Source organism: Prinia subflava, chromosome 11, assembly GCF_021018805.1.
Source record: "Prinia subflava isolate CZ2003 ecotype Zambia chromosome 11, Cam_Psub_1.2, whole genome shotgun sequence".
NCBI classification, from domain to species: Eukaryota; Metazoa; Chordata; class Aves; order Passeriformes; family Cisticolidae; genus Prinia; species Prinia subflava.
This window is the reverse complement of record NC_086257.1, coordinates 10,046,604-10,067,626: the sequence shown is the minus strand read 5'-3', so window position 1 is coordinate 10,067,626 and position 21,023 is coordinate 10,046,604. Positions and strand designations below refer to the sequence as shown.

Below are 21,023 nucleotides of genomic sequence, written 5' to 3'. Positions count from 1 at the left end.
TTTTGTGGGTTTCTTTGTTTGTTTTGTTTTGTATGCACAGGTAGTGGACAAGATCATTAGCACTGGAAAGGGAAAAATAACCAACATGGAAATGGGTCTTTTATTTAGTCAAAATATTTTTATTTGGCTGTATTTAGCAGGATACAGCCCCCATTGTTTGCTCATTATTCCTGATTTCTCATGTGTCCATTCTTTCAGTACAATATATTAACAGCTTGCACCTCACCAGCATTTTCCAGTTAAGGCTCCCAAATAATTTACAGACATCAGTTAACTAATCCTCACAATAGCCATTAGCAGTAGGAAAGTAAAATGATCTGCAGCTGCAGTGAGAAGATAACATCAACTTTTTCCAAGTTTTCTTTGAGTTCCAGTGTCTAGCTTGTATTATGCCAGGCTTGACCAACATGTCCCCACAGTTGCATTTCATGCTTTTGAAAGAAAGACTCAGTTTGAGCACTCAAAATCTAGAGCTATTTATCAACATCTTTTCTTTAGTAACTTGTTGAAGGCCACACAAAAAGAGCAGCGGAGTCTAAAACTGGGAACAAGGCATAACTTCCAGTTATGTGCTATACTATGAGACGTAATTCTCTGTAACTTACCTTTGGACTTTAAAGCCACAATCCATTCCCTTCCTTCTCCTTACACATTATTCTCTACTGGACACATTTCCAGCAGACTTCAGCCTCAGGTACTCACATTTGTATTTTACTAGCAAGTTTTACATGAGAGTCTCCCCAGTCATCAATTCTATGTTGTTACAATGCCTTTGGATGACTGCAATGAGCCTTAATGGAAAAAAGAAACCACTAGCACCCCAGCCTGCCAAGCAACAAGTGTGGTCTTTATCTTTGAGTATTTAAAGCAAACTTCAGAGTTTATGGAAAAGTCTAGTATGTGATTAAGGAAGATAACCTCAACCCCAGTCTTGATTCAAATGAAAGACTAAATATTAACTTGACATTAATTTCTTATCAATAGTGCACCTGCAAAGAGATTCTTCATAAAACCCTGTAAATTCACAATTATGCCTTGCAAACAGAATTACTATGACTGTTCAAGCAAACAGTAATTTTTAAATATCCATTCGGTTCATGCAAATGGTATCTTAACGTTAGCTCCATCGTAAGAAACTGGCATGGAACACAGACAAAACCTTTTCTTAGTTAGGTTAACACTGAAAATTCAAACAGTCTGACAAAGACAATGCAAGTATTTTAACAGAAACAATATAAAATTTCACTGGCTTAAAAAAACATCTAAATGAGAAATCCTGGTTATTTCACTGAATTGCTAGACCCTACATTTAAAATGGTGCATTTACAGAACTATTCAGATGAATTAGGCTTCTTCTGTAACACTAAATACTTGAATTCTGATAAACTGTGCAAGTATTAAAAATATTAACATTTTAAATGTCAACATTACAAATTTAAATAGCCTTGCAAGTGCAATGTCATAAATATTAAAAAAACCTCAGAGCTACAATTTTATATAATTTATATGAGCAAATGAAAGTGCTTTTCAAGTATTTATGTTAATTTACAGTTGGATTCTCTTGCATATAAGTCAGTGCTTCGATGGTACTATTTAAATATCACTCTTTTTAAAAATTCTGGATGCATACATTTATCTGGATGGTTTCATTTGCAGATATGTGTGCTAAATATTTAAATACAGAATACAATTTGTGATAAATATTTAAATATGAAATACTGTAAAATGGAAATATTGATTTTGTTAGGAATCACATCCTGATGGGTGTGTGATAACTCGATAAGGTCATGGGAGCCCTTGAGCCATACAGTGATTGTTAATTCTAACAAAATCCCATATTATATGGTAAATAGTTTTTCCTTCAGGAGAGGTGAGAGCATGTGATCATAACAGAGGCCCAAATACTGCCAGCTTGGAAGAACTCAGAGACCACATGATCCGTGTCAAAAGCCATGGAATCAACAAAACCTTTCCAACACTTTCTTTAGTCAGCCCTTAGCCACTGTGGAGCACACAGGCAGTGCCTGTCACCACTGTCCTGCCTGCCCAGGCCTGCTCTGGCTCCCTCTCTGGCCAGCCCAGCACCAATATTGTCACAGTGATACCAAAAGCTTTGGACTCCTGGTTGCCAGCCAGAGGAAGGGTGAGGCACGTGGGAGATACTTGTTTATTAGACAAGAAAACCAAACAAACAACTCTTAGTGAATCATTATATAGTTAAAAGTGCACTGAAAATACTTCCTATTGAACCCTATCTCTCGTAAGTGCCAGACTGTCATCTTAGATGATATCCACTTGGAATACTGAACATATGTAAGCTGATACAGGAGCATTTATAGTTTGTCTTGCCGTTTGAAAAGCACGTGACACAAGGCAGCATTAACATCTTTCACTAAAGATCTGGTGATGCTGTAGTTTTATGGTGAAGCCGCAGCTCAGAAATGACAAGGTTCAGCAGATGCCCCTGCAGATGCCATTAGAAGCTTCCTCCAACAAAGTGCTTTGTCATTTGCCAAAGACAAAAGTCAAACTTGCCCTACCTCACCACAGTGCTGCACTGGCAATTCATAATTTTCTTTCCAGATGCAGCTGGACTTTAATAAATTATAGCTCTTCAGAGTTAGGCAATTCTTTGTAATAAATCAGAGTTTCATGTTCTGTGGAGAGTGGCCACTGTTTAGATTGGTCTCTTCATGCAGACCTGACAACGACTGATGATATTTTCCAGTTGTCCTGCTTTCAAAGTCTGTGGCACAGGTCTCCTGGAAGAAAAAACCCAAACATTCAGTTTTTTTCCTGTATAAAATAGGGAGAGACAATGGGACTTCAGATATGGAATCACTGACAGCAACCTTGAAATTCTTGGCTCAAACACCTGTATGCTCCAGAATGACTCTGTACCTAACAAAGAGGGGTGCCTAACCTGAAGGGAATTGCAAAGGAATTCCCCACAGGTTTTGCAGGCATTTATTGTCTCCTTGGGCACTGGGATGCAGGGAAGTACAGTGTACCTGAACATTCTTCTTGGATTTAATGAAGCCAACCAGAAACTGTAGGAATTTGTGTAGTAGTTGCATGTCCCCCTGCCATGGCACTCTATGAATGGGACAGCCCGAAATTCCTCCAGACAAGATCCAGGAGAGGCCAAGGCTTGGCCAGAAGCTTCTGAGCCGGCACTTGTGTACTGCAACCACCAAAACATTTTGATGAGAACTTGTCCATCAGCTTTTAGTAAACTGCAGGCAAGAAAAAACAAACCCTCTTTCTAAAGCGTATCATATGTTCTGTGGTATAACTTGGACAAAATAAAATGAGTGCAGATTCATTTGATAACATTTAAAATGAAGCACAGAAGCCTTCTGAAAATTCAAGCAGTTATGGTATTTCTTAGGTCCTTGCAAAGGCCTTTTTCAGGCATGAAACTAACCACTACAAAGATTAGAAAGCTGCCTTCTGTCCAGTTGAGTACAACAATGATTACCTTAAAAATACACCAAATTGGTGGGGGTGTGTTTTCATATTTTTTATTGTGTTGATCACTTCTCCAAACACAAAAAGAAGAAAAGGCATTTTCCTTCTCTGATGTTGGTAAATGCTTGTAGAAGTAGCTCTAAACTAATTTACAACAGTTTAAAATTGGCTAGAAAATACCATCTAACTTTGCTGATGTTGGAAACAAGCAAATTGTTTTAAACAAATGCTGAAAAAATTCTCTTGTTCTTTTCCAAGTGATTATTCTTACTACTTGAGGCCAAATGCAGGAGAAACAAAAATTTCATCTTAGACTTTACATTATGCAAAAAAGAGGGGTTTAAAATTCTACTTTTCTTTGCTGGCATCCCTATGACATCCCACAAACATGGATAACAGAGATGCTACATCCCCTATTATAAATATCCTGTTAGTCCCATAAGCAGTTCTCAATTTGCAGTTACATTATGAACTTTCTTCACTCATACCTAATTATGGCATCAAAATTGCTGAGGCAGTCTTTTGTAGGCAGTGTTCTGCATTTATTTTGATTTTACCTTTCTGTGCAGCTCAGCCCCAAATCTGATATTTAAAAGAACTTCCTGGCATGGAAGTTGATCACTTATTTCTAAGGTTTTGTGTTCAGGATGAGTTTAACCACTCCACTCCCCAAACCCGTTTCCTAGATCTTAGCATAACTTGTGAAATTGAATGCTTGCAGTTACTTTTGTCCTTTAGTACTTCTCTTGTCTTTTCTGCTTTTCCTCCTGCCACCTATTTTTGTGAACAGATCAGAATAGCTGTTTTCTGTGCTTCTGGAATTGAGTAAGAATTAACAGAATTATTTTCTACTTCTTGGCAGAGGCAAAAAAATAGAATTTAACAGTTATGAAGGAACAAATGAGCTATGAACTGCTAAAACCCCAATGAAAATGAGAGGACATAAAATAGATAATTCAAGTTGTTATATCCTTACCATAACAAAAGAAAAACCCTTCCAGAGAGACATCCAACCATCTGGGCATGCAGGAACTGCAGTTGTTTGGCTGTGAACTGCTATTACCATTGCAGCTCCTTCACAGACAACACACCTGTGAAGGACACCACATACATTCCGTGCAGACATGAGGGACAACGTGAAAGCAGAACAAACTTCTACCTTCTAGGATGGTAGCTACCTCATAAGATATCATAACTTGCTATAAATACCACTACCCACACATTTTTCTATGTTTAATGAGGAGTAAGTAAATTGAAGTGTAACCCTTACCTTGCAATTGCTTTGCAATCTCTGCTAGTAACACCAGACTAAAACTGTTCTAAGAAGGGAAGTAATTCCAGAACATTTGAGCTTCTTAATTTTGCCTTTAACAAAGTAATAACAAAATTTTACCTTTTTCATGTGCTCACTACTTTATGTTGTTCTGGTTTAGTTCAAATTCTGTACTTCTGTATCTTTATTTGCTAAGATTAGAAAAAGTAATCTATCTTCTAAATGAGGAAAATGAAGCTGAGCTACTGGAATGCAACAACTAGGAGCAGGACAGAAGACAAGAGTGCAAAGCCTGCCTTCCCGCCTTGGATTTGCTGCTCTAGGTCTTTCATGCTTTTAGAACTTTTCTCTTAAGTTGTTCTTCATTCTTCTGAGCTATTCTAAGCAGCTAGAAAGGGTCACACTTGCAGAAGGGTGTTTTCACAGCTGGGAACCTTCAGCTCAGTTTACAATGTTCTTCACCAACTACACTAAACACATCATGCAGAACTGAAAGCAGAACTTGATTTGAGCTATGATTCTAAATAATGCAGCTGTCTTTATTTAATTTTAGTCTGTCTCTAATATCCATAATAATAGGGTCTTAAGCAAAGAATCCCTGCAATCAGCAGGACAGTGTGCCATTTTCTTATGCTGGCTCTGCAGCAATAGGCCCGTGGTGGGACCATAGCTTTATTCTAACTTTTCTTGAGAGTATCACTGAATATTTGACATAGGTGAGTAATCAAAAACCAGGCTGTTGAAGTCAGCACTTGTACTGGCTGAGATGCGCAGGTCTTGCCTAGGATTTGCCACTTAAAACGATTTCTGATGCCTCTGTGGTTCCAGGGCAGAAGAGCTAAAATTCTGATCCTCTTACCTGCTTATCTGGGGCTCTAGAGCCCTGCCAGAGATGGGTGCCATGTCTGGTGGCATCACCACTGCAGTGGACAGCCAGTAGGAGTAGTCATTGCGAGAGGCAAAGCTGCAAACGTCATTGGTGCTACAGAACAAGAATGGCATGGTGCTGAACCTCTGCAGGCAGCTACCAGCTGTTCCTGGAAGACAAGAGAGGAGAGGTTCAGGACAGATGGAAGATTAAATTTAGTGCAGTGACCAGAAGAGACACACGATACACCCAATCTACTACAGGAAGAATTAAAATAGTTGGTAACTGTAAGAAGTATCTGTACAGTGAAATTATCTGAAAGCAAAATGCTTCTGGTTTATACAAAAATATCTATATAATAAACAAGAGCTAAGAACAAAATCTGTTAAAATAATACAATCTTCTTGAATGGTATCAGTCCTTGACACAGTGGCAGGGATTCAGCTGCTTAAACAAAAGTTTCTAGTGACATTGTTCACACCCTAAATCATCCCACTTAAGCTCCAAAACCCACAAGATTATCCTCCACATCCTGTGGTGTTACAGTCAGCCCTGTGCAAATGTTGTGAAGGTTTACATCTGTCCATAAGTAACTGAATTCCTCCTCAAAAAATTCTAGGGATATCATCGAGGGAATATAGGAGTGCAGGAAAGAGAGTTGTCTTTTAAACCATGAGTCCTGAATTGACTTCAGGCCACTCTGGAGATGGGGGCTTGAAAACAATGTTTATCTCAGACACTTACTGTAAATTTGGTTTCATGACAGCTTAGCATTACCAAACTCTAAGAAAACAATCTGAAATTGTTACCAATACAGTACCAAGATCTTGTCCATGTGCTCGTTCATTTCCTTGTACAAAAAGCAGTGAGTAGCCAACATAGATTTGGGATGTCCCGTGTGGGCATGAAGGAATCTTTGTTGTCTGACTGTGCCGGGTAAAGATAAATCCTTTTCTTGTTGGAGCAGCAATGGTAGTACCTGGTGATCCAGGTAACCCCTGCAGACCTGGGAAGCCAATCAATCCAGGTGGTCCTGTGGAGTGGAAATAAAGATGTCTGCAAGTATTATAATTTTTTTTTATTTTTCATTTATTTTAAATTAGTGAAACTGCTTGAAAACTAACAAAAAATCACCAATAAAAAGATACAACTTAAAAATTGGTAGTATTTGTTGCAGATGTAGGAACTCCTTCAGACCTACTTCAGGCAGCTTTACACTGCATAGCTTCATGGAATAGTGAGGTATTTTATAGAACCATGGCCATTAAAAAAAAAAAAGCTTAAACTTGAAACATTTCATGTTGCCTAAATAAAAACACTTGGTTCTATTTTGATGTAATAAAAAGGCATCCTGTTACCTAGGGATTTCAATTGACTAAATAGAAGTGATTAATAACAGAAGAGCACAGTCAAGGCATATTTCTCTAAATTATTATTTCATTTGTGAACATGCATTTGTTAAAAGCTAAGAATGTGCTTACATGTGTCCCCAAAGCTACTGTAAATTACAGAAACTCAATACATGTAAGAGGAAGGATTTACAGAAATCAGCAGTACGTTTCATCTGTAAATTCAATAGTACCAGTCAAACAGAGATTCTGCTTTCCTGTACCTCTCTGTCCTGGAAATCCCCTGTCTCCTTTTGGACCAGGCAATCCTGGATGCCCTGGACGACCAAAACGTCCTGGTAGTCCTTTTACTCCTTTAGGTCCTAAATTGCAATCAGCCAAAAAACACAGAGGCATACAGCAGTAATTATTCTAGAGTCTGATAACTGGTAAAGAATAAAGTTAAAATCCCCACATAAATCTAGCTGTGTTAGAATAAAAGCACTAATAATAAAATTATTAAGTTTTCCAACTATCTATAGTACTCCTTCATCATCTTTCCTATGAGGAAGATTACAAGGAAATATTGAATGTACTGCAGAAAAACGCCTTCAGCAGGCCTGCCACCCTGAGGAGCTCCCTGCCTGGGTGCAAAGCTGTGGTGCTGGGAAGGGTGGCCAGATACCCATGGCATGTCCACATCACCCTCTCCTCTCCTTCCTTCCCCATCCTCACAGCTGTGGCAGGCTTCACTTCTGGTGCCACTGGAGAAGAAGCCAGCCTGTCCTTTCCTTCCCACCCCAGAGCAGGACAGACACAATCACACTGAAGCACATCTAGAATATTTCTGTTACAGGGGGTGATTCCTTCCTCCCCACAAATTACAAACATCCTGAGCATGGTTCTGGTTGTATGAAAATGGGGAATGTTTTATCCACTATATTCCTTGGGCTTGTGTTGAGGGATGTACTCACTGACTCAATGCAAGGGTGGAGGGCAGATGGAATGGGAGAGTTTATAAATATTAGGGTGTTAACAAGGTACAAAGAGCAATTTTTAAATATGGTGAGTTTTTTTTAAGACTTGTTAATTTTCTGTGCAGAAGTTTTTCCACCAAACCCAAATGTTCTATTAAGCAGCACACAGAGACATGCATAGCAGTAAGAGCATAAATCACCTTGTGGTCCAGGAATCCCTCGAATTCCTTGATCACCTGGTACTCCTGGAATTCCTGGCAGTCCTGGAGGACCCTTGCTTCCTGGGATGGAGAATATTTTTCCAGAGACTCCAGATGGACCTAGAAGCAAAAATCTTTTAATGAAGATCTATTGCTTGACTTTTAAGAGAAAGCAAACAAACTACAAAACAAACCAAATAAATCACCCTAAGTCAACTGGTATTGGAAGCAGAAGGGTTGGTTACCATGCTGGCCCTTCGGTCCCCTTGGCCCTTCTGCACCCTGTGGTCCTGAGGGTCCTTGATTACCCTTTTCTCCTGAAAGAGAAGATTGAAGATACATTGTCTGGTTTGAAATGTCAAAGCAACTGTCCAAGTTTTGGAGGCTTATTGAAGAGGCCTGCACAATGCATGCAAAGTTCACAAAGGGTAACCCAGCCTGAAGACTCATTTGAAATGTGAAAGTGGGATTCTTCAGCTCTGCTGCAACTGTATAATTTATAGGCCAAGTGCACTCATTTTATGAGATGATAATGACATGCCTGTCTATATGGTTAGTCTCTAAACCTAGTTTAAATGCTCAGCTTTAGACTATGTCCTTTCCATCTTACATGTTTTTGTCCTTGGATTTGGAGCCTTCAAGTGGAGTTCAGCTCCCTTTAACCTTACTGTCCATTATGCTGAAAGCTTTTAGAGAGCTTTAAAGTTTTTGATGAGAAATTTGATAAGTGATTCTTTTCACTGTGCGGTTACATTCAGACTACGCTCCACAGTTCTGCTTGAACAAAAAAAAAATTAAAAGCAATTTTTAATGGGGAAATTTGTCATATGTGAAATGAGAGTTTGTTGTTTAAGAAAGTAAGATTACTCTCTGTGTGGTTACTTTGCCAATTAGAACAGATTTAAAATGCACAATAGTTAGCATGGATCATTAACAGGTGGGTTAAATAAGTAATGACAATTCTGTGTGACTTTAAATGGAGTAATTGAAAAATGAGAATACTCGAGTAGTGCAGGCCTACATCATATTTAAATCACTATAAAATTGTCTAAATTAAAAGGATTTTTAGCCAGTTACTGATTCAGCTTACCCTCAGGAACATGAAATTAATGAAGCCAATGCATTTAACAGTTCATCTGCTGATAAACTGTAAATTAGATTATAACTGGGACTATTCTTACAGCAAACAGAGGACCCAGTGCTGTAATTATGATTAAATGCTCTCGAGTTCTGTAGCTAAGAGGTTGTTGAAAAGTCACATTTTCTAGCAGTGGTGGGATATTTCCAATGGACAGACTCAATGCCAAGGTCCTTACAGCTCATCACTCACGAGGACAAACTTATTTTCAATTTGCCTGACATGGAGGTTGTTGATGTGTCAGCCCTTCCTCTCCTGAATGTCAGTTTGGACACACTCAGACCACGTACCTCAGTGAAAACTCTCGTAGTGAATTCTTTCATTTAGACCTGATTTTCATGACACAACTTCATGTCTCTAGATCCCCTCATACACAAATTATTATTACACTATTATAACTCAACATATAAATGATTGTATTTGGCACAGAGGAGTGTATATAATAAATATATGAATACCTTTTACGCCTGGGAATCCAAGAAATCCAGGGTCCCCTCTAGCACCAGGATAGCCTGGTCGACCTTCTACTCCCTGCAAAAGAGAACATCGGTAACAAACAGAAGCAGCATCTTCACACAATGAAATATATTTTATTTTTGTTCAGAATATTCTAAGTGTTATGTTCACAGAATATGCTGCAACTGGAATTATCTGCTTCACTTTAAAGAATGTTAGAAATAGTCATATTATTGTTCATATTATCCTGTAATGCAGAACAGCCAAGGAAATGACACACCAAGAATTAAAAACCCCAATTCTTACTGATCCACTCAAGTCCATAAACCCTGCTTCTCATATGCATTTTGGTATTTCCTCTATTACAAGGTATTTTTGTGAAAATGGGTGGGAGGGGATGCTTGCTGGGGTTTGTTTGTTTTGAGATTTTGGAGGGTTTTTCAATGGGCATTATTCTCATGGTAAGAGCAGACTATGAATGCAGTAAGAAAGAAGCAATATTCCTTCACTGACTTTGGGACCAGGAGGGCCAGTGTCACCGGCTGGGCCGCTTGGCCCTGGTATTCCCTCCGCCCCTGGAACACCTTTGCTTCCTTTCACGCTGAGAGTGGGAACACCAGGAAGGCCTGGAAAACCAGGAGCACCTGTACAGAAACATCAGAGTAAGTGGAGATTACTGCCAACAGCTTTTCACAGAGATTACAACACAGTGCAAAATTCAATGGCTCCACAATGATACTCATGTTTACCACCTCAGTGATTTCCATGGAAACATACACACTTTTTTTAAAAATCAACAAATTTTTCCTAGCCTGCTAATTTAACTGGAGATCTGAACTTATAGTACTCTTTAACACTACAGGTTTTTGAATATCCTCCAGTTGTCGTTAAGTCTGGAATCACAGAATCATTTATGCTGGAAAAGACCTTTAAGATCATCAAGTCCAGCTGTACACCTAGCACTGCCATGTCCTCACTAAGCCATGTCCCTAAGTGCCACTCATGCTATCTCACTTTGTTAAAGCTGCATCTCAGCTGTCCTACAGACCACATGGGAGGAAAGAAGATAATGCAATTCGGTGGACTTGAACACTTAGAGTTATTTTAATTTAAATGCCACTGCATAGATCATGCTGTTTGCAATGGTAATATTGCATTAACTGCTCAAGGGACCTGTTTAATTATGACACTCTCTTGGGGGAATACCCCTTTCAACCTTGAATTCTGGACAGGCTGACTTCTACTTTCAATTATCGGTATCCTTTCAGGCAAATAAGGAGTTCCTACAACACACCTGGTCTTCCATGTGCACCAGGAACACCTCTGTTCCCTTTCTGGCCAGGGATTGCCATGCCTGTGGCACCTTGAAATCCAGGTAACCCCACTAAGCCAGGAGGTCCAATGGGTCCTTGATCTCCCTGATGACCTTTCACACCTGGAGGCCCAGGAAAACCAGGCAGTCCCATGTCCCCTTTGATTCCTGCAAAGTGTGAATATCACATATGGGGAAGGCTGTTAAGACAGTGAGGTGATGTGACAACTCCAAATATGCATTTCCTATATGGCAGAGGTGGAATTCAGCCCTTGTTTTTAGTACAGAGAAGCAACAACTCCTTACAAGCAACAACTCTTGACATTTAATATACAGGACCAAACCATTGATCAAAAGCACAAAATCACTGTTGATTTCCTTTGACATTCTCAGAGCTATTTTGAACATCTGAAAGCAGGAGGGGACTTGATAATGGTTCTGGGATTTAAAATTTAAGCTGTTGCTTTTTGAAAAGACAACTCACCTCTACGTCCAGGAATACCTCGAAGACCAGGGATCCCTCTCCCTGGCAGTCCTGTAAAAATAAGTCACATTACGCTCAGAGTCTGAAATAATTTTTAGAAAACATCACAGTTTTCTAGTATTTCATACGTTTCTTCAAAAATCAAAAGGTAGAGTTTAGTTCTATGTAAAAGAAAATGTATTATTCCCATTTCCTCTATACAAAACCGCAAATTAAATTTTTAGTTTTTTATTTAAAGGAGGAACTCTTATTGGTCAATCATATTTGAGATACATTCTACAAAAATAAGCTTCTTTTTTCAGGGAAAACACAAAAAATCTGCATTTAATTTCGTTATTAGGAAAAATAGAAAAATAAATGTAAATACCTACAAAAGAAAATATGTTAACAGTGATTACTTCAAAGTTAATATGAAAAAGCTTTCTAAATACTATGGATGTCTTCTCAGTATCTTCTTGATACTGACATGCAAAGAAATATTTTCGGTGTAAAATTCTGTCAGAATTCAGTGTAGGAATAAATCCATCTAAACATTGATAACATCAGGAGTGACATTTACATGAAAGGTTTCACAACCCAAAGTCTAGGTCATGAAAACTTTCCTTATTCATGCAGGGAAACACTGATTCCTTTTATTTTATGTAAGACAGAAGACTCCTTGGGAAGGATTTTGGTCCTTTTAATCTCTTTGAGATTAAACCAGAAGAACTGTTAACTCTTTGACTCTTGCAGACATGAACATTTTTAGGTGAGATTACAACAAATCACATGCAGAATAGAGCACTTGGGTTGTTGACAGCATGTACAAAAATTACATAGAAAAACACGTATGGTCTTCTGCTTAAAAACTTAGCTTTGGCTCCACAGAAGCTCCTTAGTAATCCTTTCCACATAATCCTTGTCACTATACTTACAGAAAAAAACCCAATTGTAAACTAGAATGAAAATATTTCACTGGTGTTACCTGGTTCTCCCTTTACTCCTGGGGGCCCAGGCATACCATCCTGGCCTTGAGCACCCCTTTCTCCAACAAGTCCATGTTTTCCAGGGACTCCAACAGCACCTGTGAATTAAAGTGGACCACAATAGAGTTTTTACTTCGGTAATTCTGCAGTGATAAGATTTGACTCCCCTTCATTAAAAATTAATTAGCTCAGCTACTTCAAAGATAGGTGTAACTGTGTTGGTATAGAGCAGCATGTAGCTCGTATTGAGCTCACTGGACTTCAGTGGATTTAACACCCCCACTATTTTTACAGACATAATAAAGTCTGCAATGCATGCCTCTCTGTTGCTGCATATACACACAGTATCCCTGAGGTATATTTTTTAATCTGTTTTAGTTCTGTTGCTTTAAAAGACAACTACAACTCTGTCTCTTTCTAGTCCACTTAATTCTCTTCTCTTATGTACCTACATCTTAGTTTATTATTCTCTTTTAGGAAGTAGAACCTTAAGAACTTAAATGTTCCTTCTTACTGTGTGGATATCACATCTTGAGACCCTTGGATATGTACTTATATAAAAAAGGGCAAAAAGCTTTCCAGTAGTGAAACAAAATTAAAACTTTTTGTGTCAGCTGAATTGATACCATTGAAAAATGTCTGTTAAAAGCAGGTGAACAAAGCTTCAAACTGAACTGAAATCCCAATCCCAGGGCAGTGGGTGGAGAGAGAGGCTGTACACCATACCAGGAGGGCCGGGCACTCCCTGCTGTCCTGGGCGGCCCGGGCGCCCTTTAACGCCAGCATCTCCAGGGGATCCACATCTTCCTGTAAGAAGAGAAGGCGTGGCAGAGGGGAAAAAGCATCAGCCCTGGATCCAGACTCAGTTTAAGAGCTTTGCTATTGTTTCTGCTTTTGTCAGCTGCAGAAGTTCTCCAAGGGACACAAACTGGCCTGGCTGCCCCGAGCACAGAGGAGCTGCTGAGGTTTACAGCAGTCAGTATAAATCAATGTGCCACCTCCAGGCACCCTGTGCAGCTGGAGGAGTTTTCTTCTTCTACAAATGTCACCATCCCTCAGCATACACCATACCTGGGATTCCTGCACCTCCAGTTTCCCCTCTGATCCCATGTGGTCCTGGTACTCCTGTAAGTCCTGGATGACCCTCAGAGCCCCTTTCTCCTTTGCTGCCAAGAACTCCTGGGGGACCTGGATCTCCCTGAGAAACAGTTGCACACACAAGGTAAAGAATCACAGTGAGGAACAGAAAAATCACATGCAATTTTAAAGGTTAAGTACATGTAACCGTGTTTCATTAAGATTTTCAGACATAAACCAAAGCAGATTAAATGTGAGGTCTTCTCATAATACCACAGATCTTTTAGACATAGCTAAGATCTATTTCTAACCTTTACAAACCAATCTGGTTTTAGATATTTTCCCTGGCACAGATTTCCCTTCAATTTTATTCTACCAGCTCTTCTTTTGATCCAAACATCCATTCCTTAGGTAATATGCAGCTATACAAAATACTGAAATCTGTATTTTTTTTCTTTGAATTCCTACTGACTTTTTTGACAGTAATCTCATTGGGGCTACCCAGCTCATACTGAAAATAAACAAACCATTTAGACAGATTACAAGATTTATAGAGGAATTTACAGCCTCAGAGATGTATTTCAGATAATCTCATAGGTAAAAAGACTTCCAGCTATTCAATAACCAGAATGTGTGGAGTTAAACTCTCCAACTGATCTAACTTAAAAATACTGGTTTGTTCTTAGCAATATATGTATGACCAAACATAACATATACTGAATGTAATACACATTACTAAGAAAAAAAAAATCTTGTGCAAGGATATTACCAGACTATCACAACCAAATAGTACAAATTCAGATTACAAAACTTTTGTATTTGCTAAGATAAGGTTTTGATGTACTTTTAAACATCCTTGTTCTTATTGAATTAGGAACTTTTATAGAAAGCAAGTTACTTCAAGATATTTCATCTTTATAAATAAGAAATTCTTGCACAAAAGAAATGAAATATAATGAAATAAATAATTTCTCCTGAGCAATGACACAATAGAATTTTTGTATTTCTTACCACTACCAAATCATCTATTTCTGCAAACTCTGCAGCTCCTGCTTACATTGTTGTTCTGTTTCTACAGTCAAAGGCTCTGCCTAACAGGAAAATTTTTCCACTGCCTTTGTACCTTTGGACCAGGTTCTCCTGGAGGCCCAGCAGATGGATACCCAGGGTCTCCTTTGTCACCTGGAAAGCCACCATAGCCTGGTGGACCAGGGTCACCTGACGGTCCTGGAAAGCCTGGAGATCCTTTCTGGCCTTTTGGACCTGGAAAAACAACAATACTGAGACCATTTTTAAAAGGATCATAATTGTATTTCACACCTCATGTTTTGTAAGCTATTGCTTAATATATACAGATATTAATTCTTCATTAAAGTAATTTAAATTGTGATTTTATTTCTAAAAAGAGGTTCTTACATGTAACAATATATAAATTAAAGAATTTAGATAGAGAGGGAGAATTGCATTCTGCAAGTCAAGCAAATGCTGGGTTGAAGATAACTCTATGGATACTAAAGAATAAATCCCAGTCTAAGTATTGTGTGGTGTGCCTACAGTACCAGCTCAGACCTGTGCAAATGCTTCTACAGAGCTCTTTGATTTGTAATATGTCTTGAGAGACAATGACCTGGAACTCCCATGTCTCCTTTGTCTCCGTGAGCACCTGGGAATCCTTGTTCTCCAGGAATTCCTGGAAGACCCATAAATCCTTTGGCTCCTGCAAGATGAAGACATAAATGTCATTTTTATATGTTTGCTTTAGACACTGGCTGGATGTCAGAGCTGTCATGAATACAAAATCCTCTACCATGCACCTTCTTTTGCTATATTACTATTTTATAGATAATTAACATGGACCCTTTTGCCCCAGACACAGGTAAAAGTATCATTATTGTTTTTAGAAAATCAAGGAAATAACAAACACCTTATGTATCAACATTGAAATTAAGGTTTGTGACCACAGCACTTAGGGGCAGCCACTGTAATATCCTTTAGCTGAATTTGATCAAGATCACAAATTTGTATTTACACATTGGGTTCTCCTTTCATTGCTTGAACTCCAGTTTAGTTTCTGTGCCTGGAGCAATCACTTACACAATAATCACAATTATTACTTACTCATTATGGATTTCTCATGACTAGTATATAATAAAAAAGCTCTTGAGTGTGACCTAGGCACTTTCCCCCCCATTCACTTACCTTGAGATTAACTTAGCTAAGTTAGCACTCAGTTTAATGCCTAAAAGATCCCAATGCATCTAGAATGTTCTCTGAACAGTCTTTCTAATTTCCAGTGTGCCAATGCCTGACATGTGTAAATCTGCTTTTCATTGGACATCTGCTAACTTTTGAAATACAAGTCAAATATGTAGGCTTTGAAAAGAGAAATACAATTCATGTGAAGTTAAAAAAAATCCTTAAATATTTTTGTGCCAATTGGTAATATTTTAGAATTAATTTTTAAATAATATTGCAAATTCAAACTTTTTACGTTTTAGAAATATTTTTATTCATTGGCTTTATCAGCTTTTAGACTATTGTTATTCGGGATTTCATACTGTTTTCTATTTGTCATCCCAAACAGTGATCTGTATTTGAAAGAGAACAAAGAATCATTTGGTGATAGTTGCTATGACTTTCAAATAGCAGCTTTTGAGATTGCTGAGTTTCTGAATTGTCAGGAAAGCTTCAGAGTTAATAGAGAAAAAGCAGTGCTGCTTCTGGAGCCAGGTTGGTGTGCACTGCAGCAGCAGTATCTCCCAATCCACACAGCACAGTAATTTTCAATATATGTATTCCATACCTGGCAGACCAGGAATTCCTTCAGACCCATCCACACCTGGGGGACCTGGCACACCAACATCTCCCTTTTCTCCCCTTACACCCATTTGGCCTTGAACTCCTAAAATGAAAATTTTAAAAATATTACAAAACAACATCTTAGAATATAAGTTTTTTTACAAAGTTTTAAAATTTTGTAACTCTTTAAGCTAATGAAACAGAAGTAGAGCATAGGATTTTCACTCTGAACACACATAAGTAAAGCACGAGCTCCTGTCTAACTTCTGTATTTTTCATGTGCAGACAATAGGAAGTTCCTGAAAGCTTCCATAGGAAAACATGGATACAAAAACCTAGATAGTATTAGTTAAGCATGTACAGCTCATAGAGAGAGTTTACATTAACATTGCAAACAAAAGAGTTCTTCTGATAGTCAAGTATTTCTGAGATTTAATGCCTTTGCAATCCAGCATCTGGTTGGTAAGTGCAGTCATTTCTGTGCTCACAGGATACTAAATGTGTAAAAACACGAATGTTAGCATGTATGTATATAAGCTTCCTGGTACTACTGATACATTAATTAGCATTAAGAGCTTTTTAACAGAATAAGGACTTGTTAATACTGAACTGAATATTCAGTGGAATATCCAACTATCCCATAAATAAGAAGGCAGTTCTAGTGTTCAGCAATAATTATTTCAAAACCATGTGAGTACTCTCAGCAGTAGAGTCAGTTTATTCCATATTTTAGAGGCCACTGGAACTGCAAGACAGATGACAACCCAGACTAGTTTTAATGACAGAACAATGAAATGTGTACCTTTTAAACCTCGTTCTCCTTTGTCCCCAATACCAACCAAGGTCTCAGATGGTCCAGGAAAACCTTTATCACCCGGTTCACCTTTTTCTCCAAGGAATCCTTTTCTTCCCTTTATTCCTGGGAAGCCAGGAGAACCTGCAAGAACATAAAGTGAAATTTTCTGTAGACCTGACTAGATGATATAATAAAGGAAACCAGATAATGCCAATCCTCAAGACCAAATGTAATTTACATATGTAAATATATATTGCAAAACAACAGTGTAAACTAGTATCTTGCATGCTCCAATCATCAATATAACACCTACAAGTACAGATTACTTGTAGGAAGTAATGCTTGTCTTCCAGCAAGACATGGAAATTATTTCTTATAGTGAATAAACACACAATCTTGTGTCTGTTAAATAAATATAATAATGGTATTTACACAGGATGGAAAAAAAACCTGCACAAAGACTCTCTGCTCTTTATTAAGCAAATCACCAGCCACTTAAAAAATGAAAAAGAAAAGGTGGCAAGTCAAAACTGCTAAAAAATATGATGTTGTCATTCAGTCTACAGACTGCACATATATAGAAGACAGATTTACCAAGACTAAAAGAAATTCCAGTACAACATGTGTGCTCAGGAGTGATAATACACACAAAAATGGATCACAAGCCTAACTTGAGCACTGAAATTCCTGTATTCTAAATGATAACAAAGGCAGATAAATGGTCACTTGCCTCTGATACCAGGGTTGCCTGGTCTTCCAGCCATGCCAGGGGGTCCAGGAATTCCTAACAGTCCCATTGCACCTGGATCTCCCCTTGCACCTGTGGGATTGAAGCAATAGGAACATCATACTTGTTAGTATTAGATCTGTTAAACAGAACATTACTTCAGAAAACTACACATATGCCTGTCATTTCAGTGTTTAATTGCTTATTTTATTTTTTCTCCATTTCTGTAACTGTCCAAACTGGTTTTCCCATCTTTAACCCACAGGATCATGACTTATAACCCCCAATTACCTAAATTAGTAGCTGCAACAGCTCCTACCAATGAATGAAATAACTGACAGTAAGGATAATGCATCTGAGACACCCACAAGGGATGAGAGATCAGTCATGAGATGTGTGGGAATGACATTCCTTTCTGGCTCAGGAGTCAAAGACCAGCTGGGAAATAACAACTCCCTCAAATGCCACCAGAAGTCCGTGTTTGCATAACTGAGTCAAGTGCTACATGTTCATCAAAGGTTTTACAGAATCTCAATATAAAAAGGCATGTACCATCTCCTTCCCACAGTGTAATGATTTGATATTAAAGAAAAATCCTTATTAGAAATAAGAAGCATTATATGACTGATTTATTTTATTCTTCAAAACAAATTTCAACATATTTCTGAAAGAAAAAAACCAAACAAGTCAACCCTACAGGGACCACTTAGCTTACTTAAAGCTAGCTCTGACTAGTGACAGAGCTTGATCTGACTTACCTCTGTCAGACTCTAGATCTGAGCTTTTAAGAAAAGGAAGATGGCATTACAAACTATTTGAAAAGGGATGTTGAGTAAGAACTAAACGCTTTGCACTTCCATTGTGCTGGGGGAGTTGCTTTGAATATTAACTATTTCATGCCCTACTGCAAGGACATTACTGTATAAAAAACTACATAAAACAATGTTCTCAGAAGACTATTACAGAAAATTCCACACTGTGTCAAGAGAGCTTCAAGATATGCTCATCATTTAAGGAAGAATGATTTATTAGTTTTCTATAAAATCTCAAAGATAAATGAATACTGTTGAGGGAAAAATATTTCACCATCTTCAGTCTGGAAAAACATGACCTTTGCTAAGCACCTTTCTGCAATGAGTCGCTTAATTGGGACATCAAAACAAAGACTTGGGAAATCCTTACCTGGCAAACCAGAGATTCCTGGCCTTCCAGACTGTCCCTTGGGACCAGGTAATCCCGTATTTCCCTGAAGACCTATTAATCCAGGCTCCCCAGGCGTTCCATAGATTCCTGGGATACTCAAACCAGGAGGACCTATGTTTCCTTTTGAACCTTGTAAACCTCTTCCTCCTAAGAAAAGGGTAGGACAGTGTTGTATGGTACATCTGTCTGAAAAACAAACCTTCATCTCTATCTTTACATCATAAACATGAAACTCTCCTTGAGCTTTGCCTGTTTGAGGCTAAACATGAGATCTGTAAGGCATTCAGAAAATCTTCAAAGGTCTGTGGGTTGGGTTTTTTGAAAAGAAAAAAAGTGAGAGTAGACAAATCTGTTCTTTCTCAGAGAAAGAAGACAAGCCCAAATCTGAAAGCCCCATCAATTTTGCACTCATTCTTAAAAAAACAAAATTTAAAAAATCCTTTTGAGATCATATATAGGAGAAGGATTGTGCTGTATACCTGGCTGTGTTTTTTTTAAAAAGAAAAATCATATGCAGCACAGGCAGGTACTTTTGGGACCCTAAATTGTTCTCCTATGTAGCTGAGCTCTTCCTTTCTTTTATTTCATTATCAATCCCATTGTACCACAGAATCTGAGTTCAGTCCCATGGGGGAGATACAACTGAAATATCCTTTTTCCTGTAGAATTTGGGTCAATTTGTGATTGCTCTTTAGACCATCTGGTGAAATCTGAATCTTAATCCATCTTTATCAGTGTATGTGCTTCCTCCCATCTACAGAAAGCATCTTGGAAATGGACTCATGTTGTCTTGCATACGACTCTATAACCAATATCCAGAAACAATTTCAGCTCTCTCAGGCTGCTGGAAGGCAGAAACAAAAGCCACACTCCCCCAGCCAAATGGCATTTTTTGGGTCAGAAAGTCCTACCTGGTGGGCCTGTAGCTCCCTGGGCACCTGGCAAACCTGGCAGGCCAATAAGACATTCAGCAGGTTTCCCTGGAAAACCTGGGTCTCCAGGAACTCCAGGTGAGCCACGGTCTCCTACAAGACACGAGAGTGGATTCACAGCCAAATTAAGTTTTAGGCTTTGAGTGAACATTGTTTGACTTGGTTTTCCTTAAAATAATTTGCTGTGCTCCCTGAGCTTGTCTGACAACTTTACCTCTTAGGCCATCATCACCATCACGCCCAGGATGCCCTGGCAGGCCTGGAAGCCCTGGGAGTCCACCTTCACCTTTTGAGCCAGGACTGCCATGACCTCCTGGTGAACCCATTCTTCCTGGCTCTCCAGGGATAACCATGCCTGGCTCACCCTGCAACACAGAGAGAAATGTAATCAATCCTCTCTAGAGGCTTTGCAAATCTGCTAGAATATTTTCTCCACTGAGGGAATAATGACCTTATTTTAATAGAGTAATTGTCCTTATTCCCTTTGGATCTTTCACACTACAATTTCTAATGTCTTCAATTCAGCAGACCACTGGATTCCTCATTGGCCAGCTGAGGAATTAATCTAGACAGCTTTTAAACTTTGTCTCCTAACCCTAAGAAGTTGCTAGTGAGCAGTGCAAGACACTTCCCTCCATTTGGTCTTTAAAACATTGGCATGCCTTCTGTAGCTGTGAAAAGCTTTGGATATCTAGCTGAAAGTCGGGGTGAAGTTTGTTCAAATATAACTTTTCCTTTATTTTTATATCATAGTAATATCTTTTTATCAAATTATTTATTTAAATGATCAAGGTCAGCACCCAGATACATCTCAGAATACTTAGGCATGTGTTGGGGTTTTGAAAATCATTCTTCTGAACATTGTTTTCAATGAAGACTGGTTTTATCACAAGTGCCCTGGTTGGAAAGTTTGAAGTAGTAGGATTTTTTAGCTGACTGAACTGCTGGTTGTTTTGAGTACCAGCAAATCAATATGTTCATACAGCAGGTCAGTAGACCTGAGGTTATACCAGTCAC

The 21,023-nt window shown here is 38.5% G+C and overlaps 1 protein-coding gene across 1 annotated transcript in view; it reads right to left on the bottom strand.

Moving 5' to 3' along the window:
- Positions 1 to 154: 154 nt before the first annotated feature.
- Positions 155 to 21,023, bottom strand: part of COL4A3 (collagen type IV alpha 3 chain) — a 56,238-nt gene continuing 35,369 nt past the window's right edge. The window contains exons 30-52 of the mRNA XM_063408075.1: positions 20,221 to 20,371; positions 19,986 to 20,099; positions 19,054 to 19,221; positions 17,875 to 17,964; positions 17,151 to 17,285; positions 16,353 to 16,451; positions 15,177 to 15,266; positions 14,673 to 14,812; positions 13,544 to 13,670; positions 13,199 to 13,279; positions 12,472 to 12,570; positions 11,508 to 11,558; positions 11,006 to 11,191; positions 10,225 to 10,355; positions 9,714 to 9,786; positions 8,363 to 8,434; positions 8,118 to 8,237; positions 7,225 to 7,323; positions 6,433 to 6,645; positions 5,604 to 5,781; positions 4,448 to 4,562; positions 3,012 to 3,184; positions 155 to 2,762 (exon numbers count right to left, since the gene is read on the bottom strand). Of these exons, the coding sequence (XP_063264145.1) occupies positions 2,678 to 2,762; positions 3,012 to 3,184; positions 4,448 to 4,562; positions 5,604 to 5,781; positions 6,433 to 6,645; positions 7,225 to 7,323; positions 8,118 to 8,237; positions 8,363 to 8,434; positions 9,714 to 9,786; positions 10,225 to 10,355; positions 11,006 to 11,191; positions 11,508 to 11,558; positions 12,472 to 12,570; positions 13,199 to 13,279; positions 13,544 to 13,670; positions 14,673 to 14,812; positions 15,177 to 15,266; positions 16,353 to 16,451; positions 17,151 to 17,285; positions 17,875 to 17,964; positions 19,054 to 19,221; positions 19,986 to 20,099; positions 20,221 to 20,371 (2,790 nt within the window). The 3' untranslated portion in view covers positions 155 to 2,677. The remainder of the gene's footprint in view (positions 2,763 to 3,011; positions 3,185 to 4,447; positions 4,563 to 5,603; positions 5,782 to 6,432; positions 6,646 to 7,224; positions 7,324 to 8,117; positions 8,238 to 8,362; positions 8,435 to 9,713; positions 9,787 to 10,224; positions 10,356 to 11,005; positions 11,192 to 11,507; positions 11,559 to 12,471; positions 12,571 to 13,198; positions 13,280 to 13,543; positions 13,671 to 14,672; positions 14,813 to 15,176; positions 15,267 to 16,352; positions 16,452 to 17,150; positions 17,286 to 17,874; positions 17,965 to 19,053; positions 19,222 to 19,985; positions 20,100 to 20,220; positions 20,372 to 21,023) is intronic.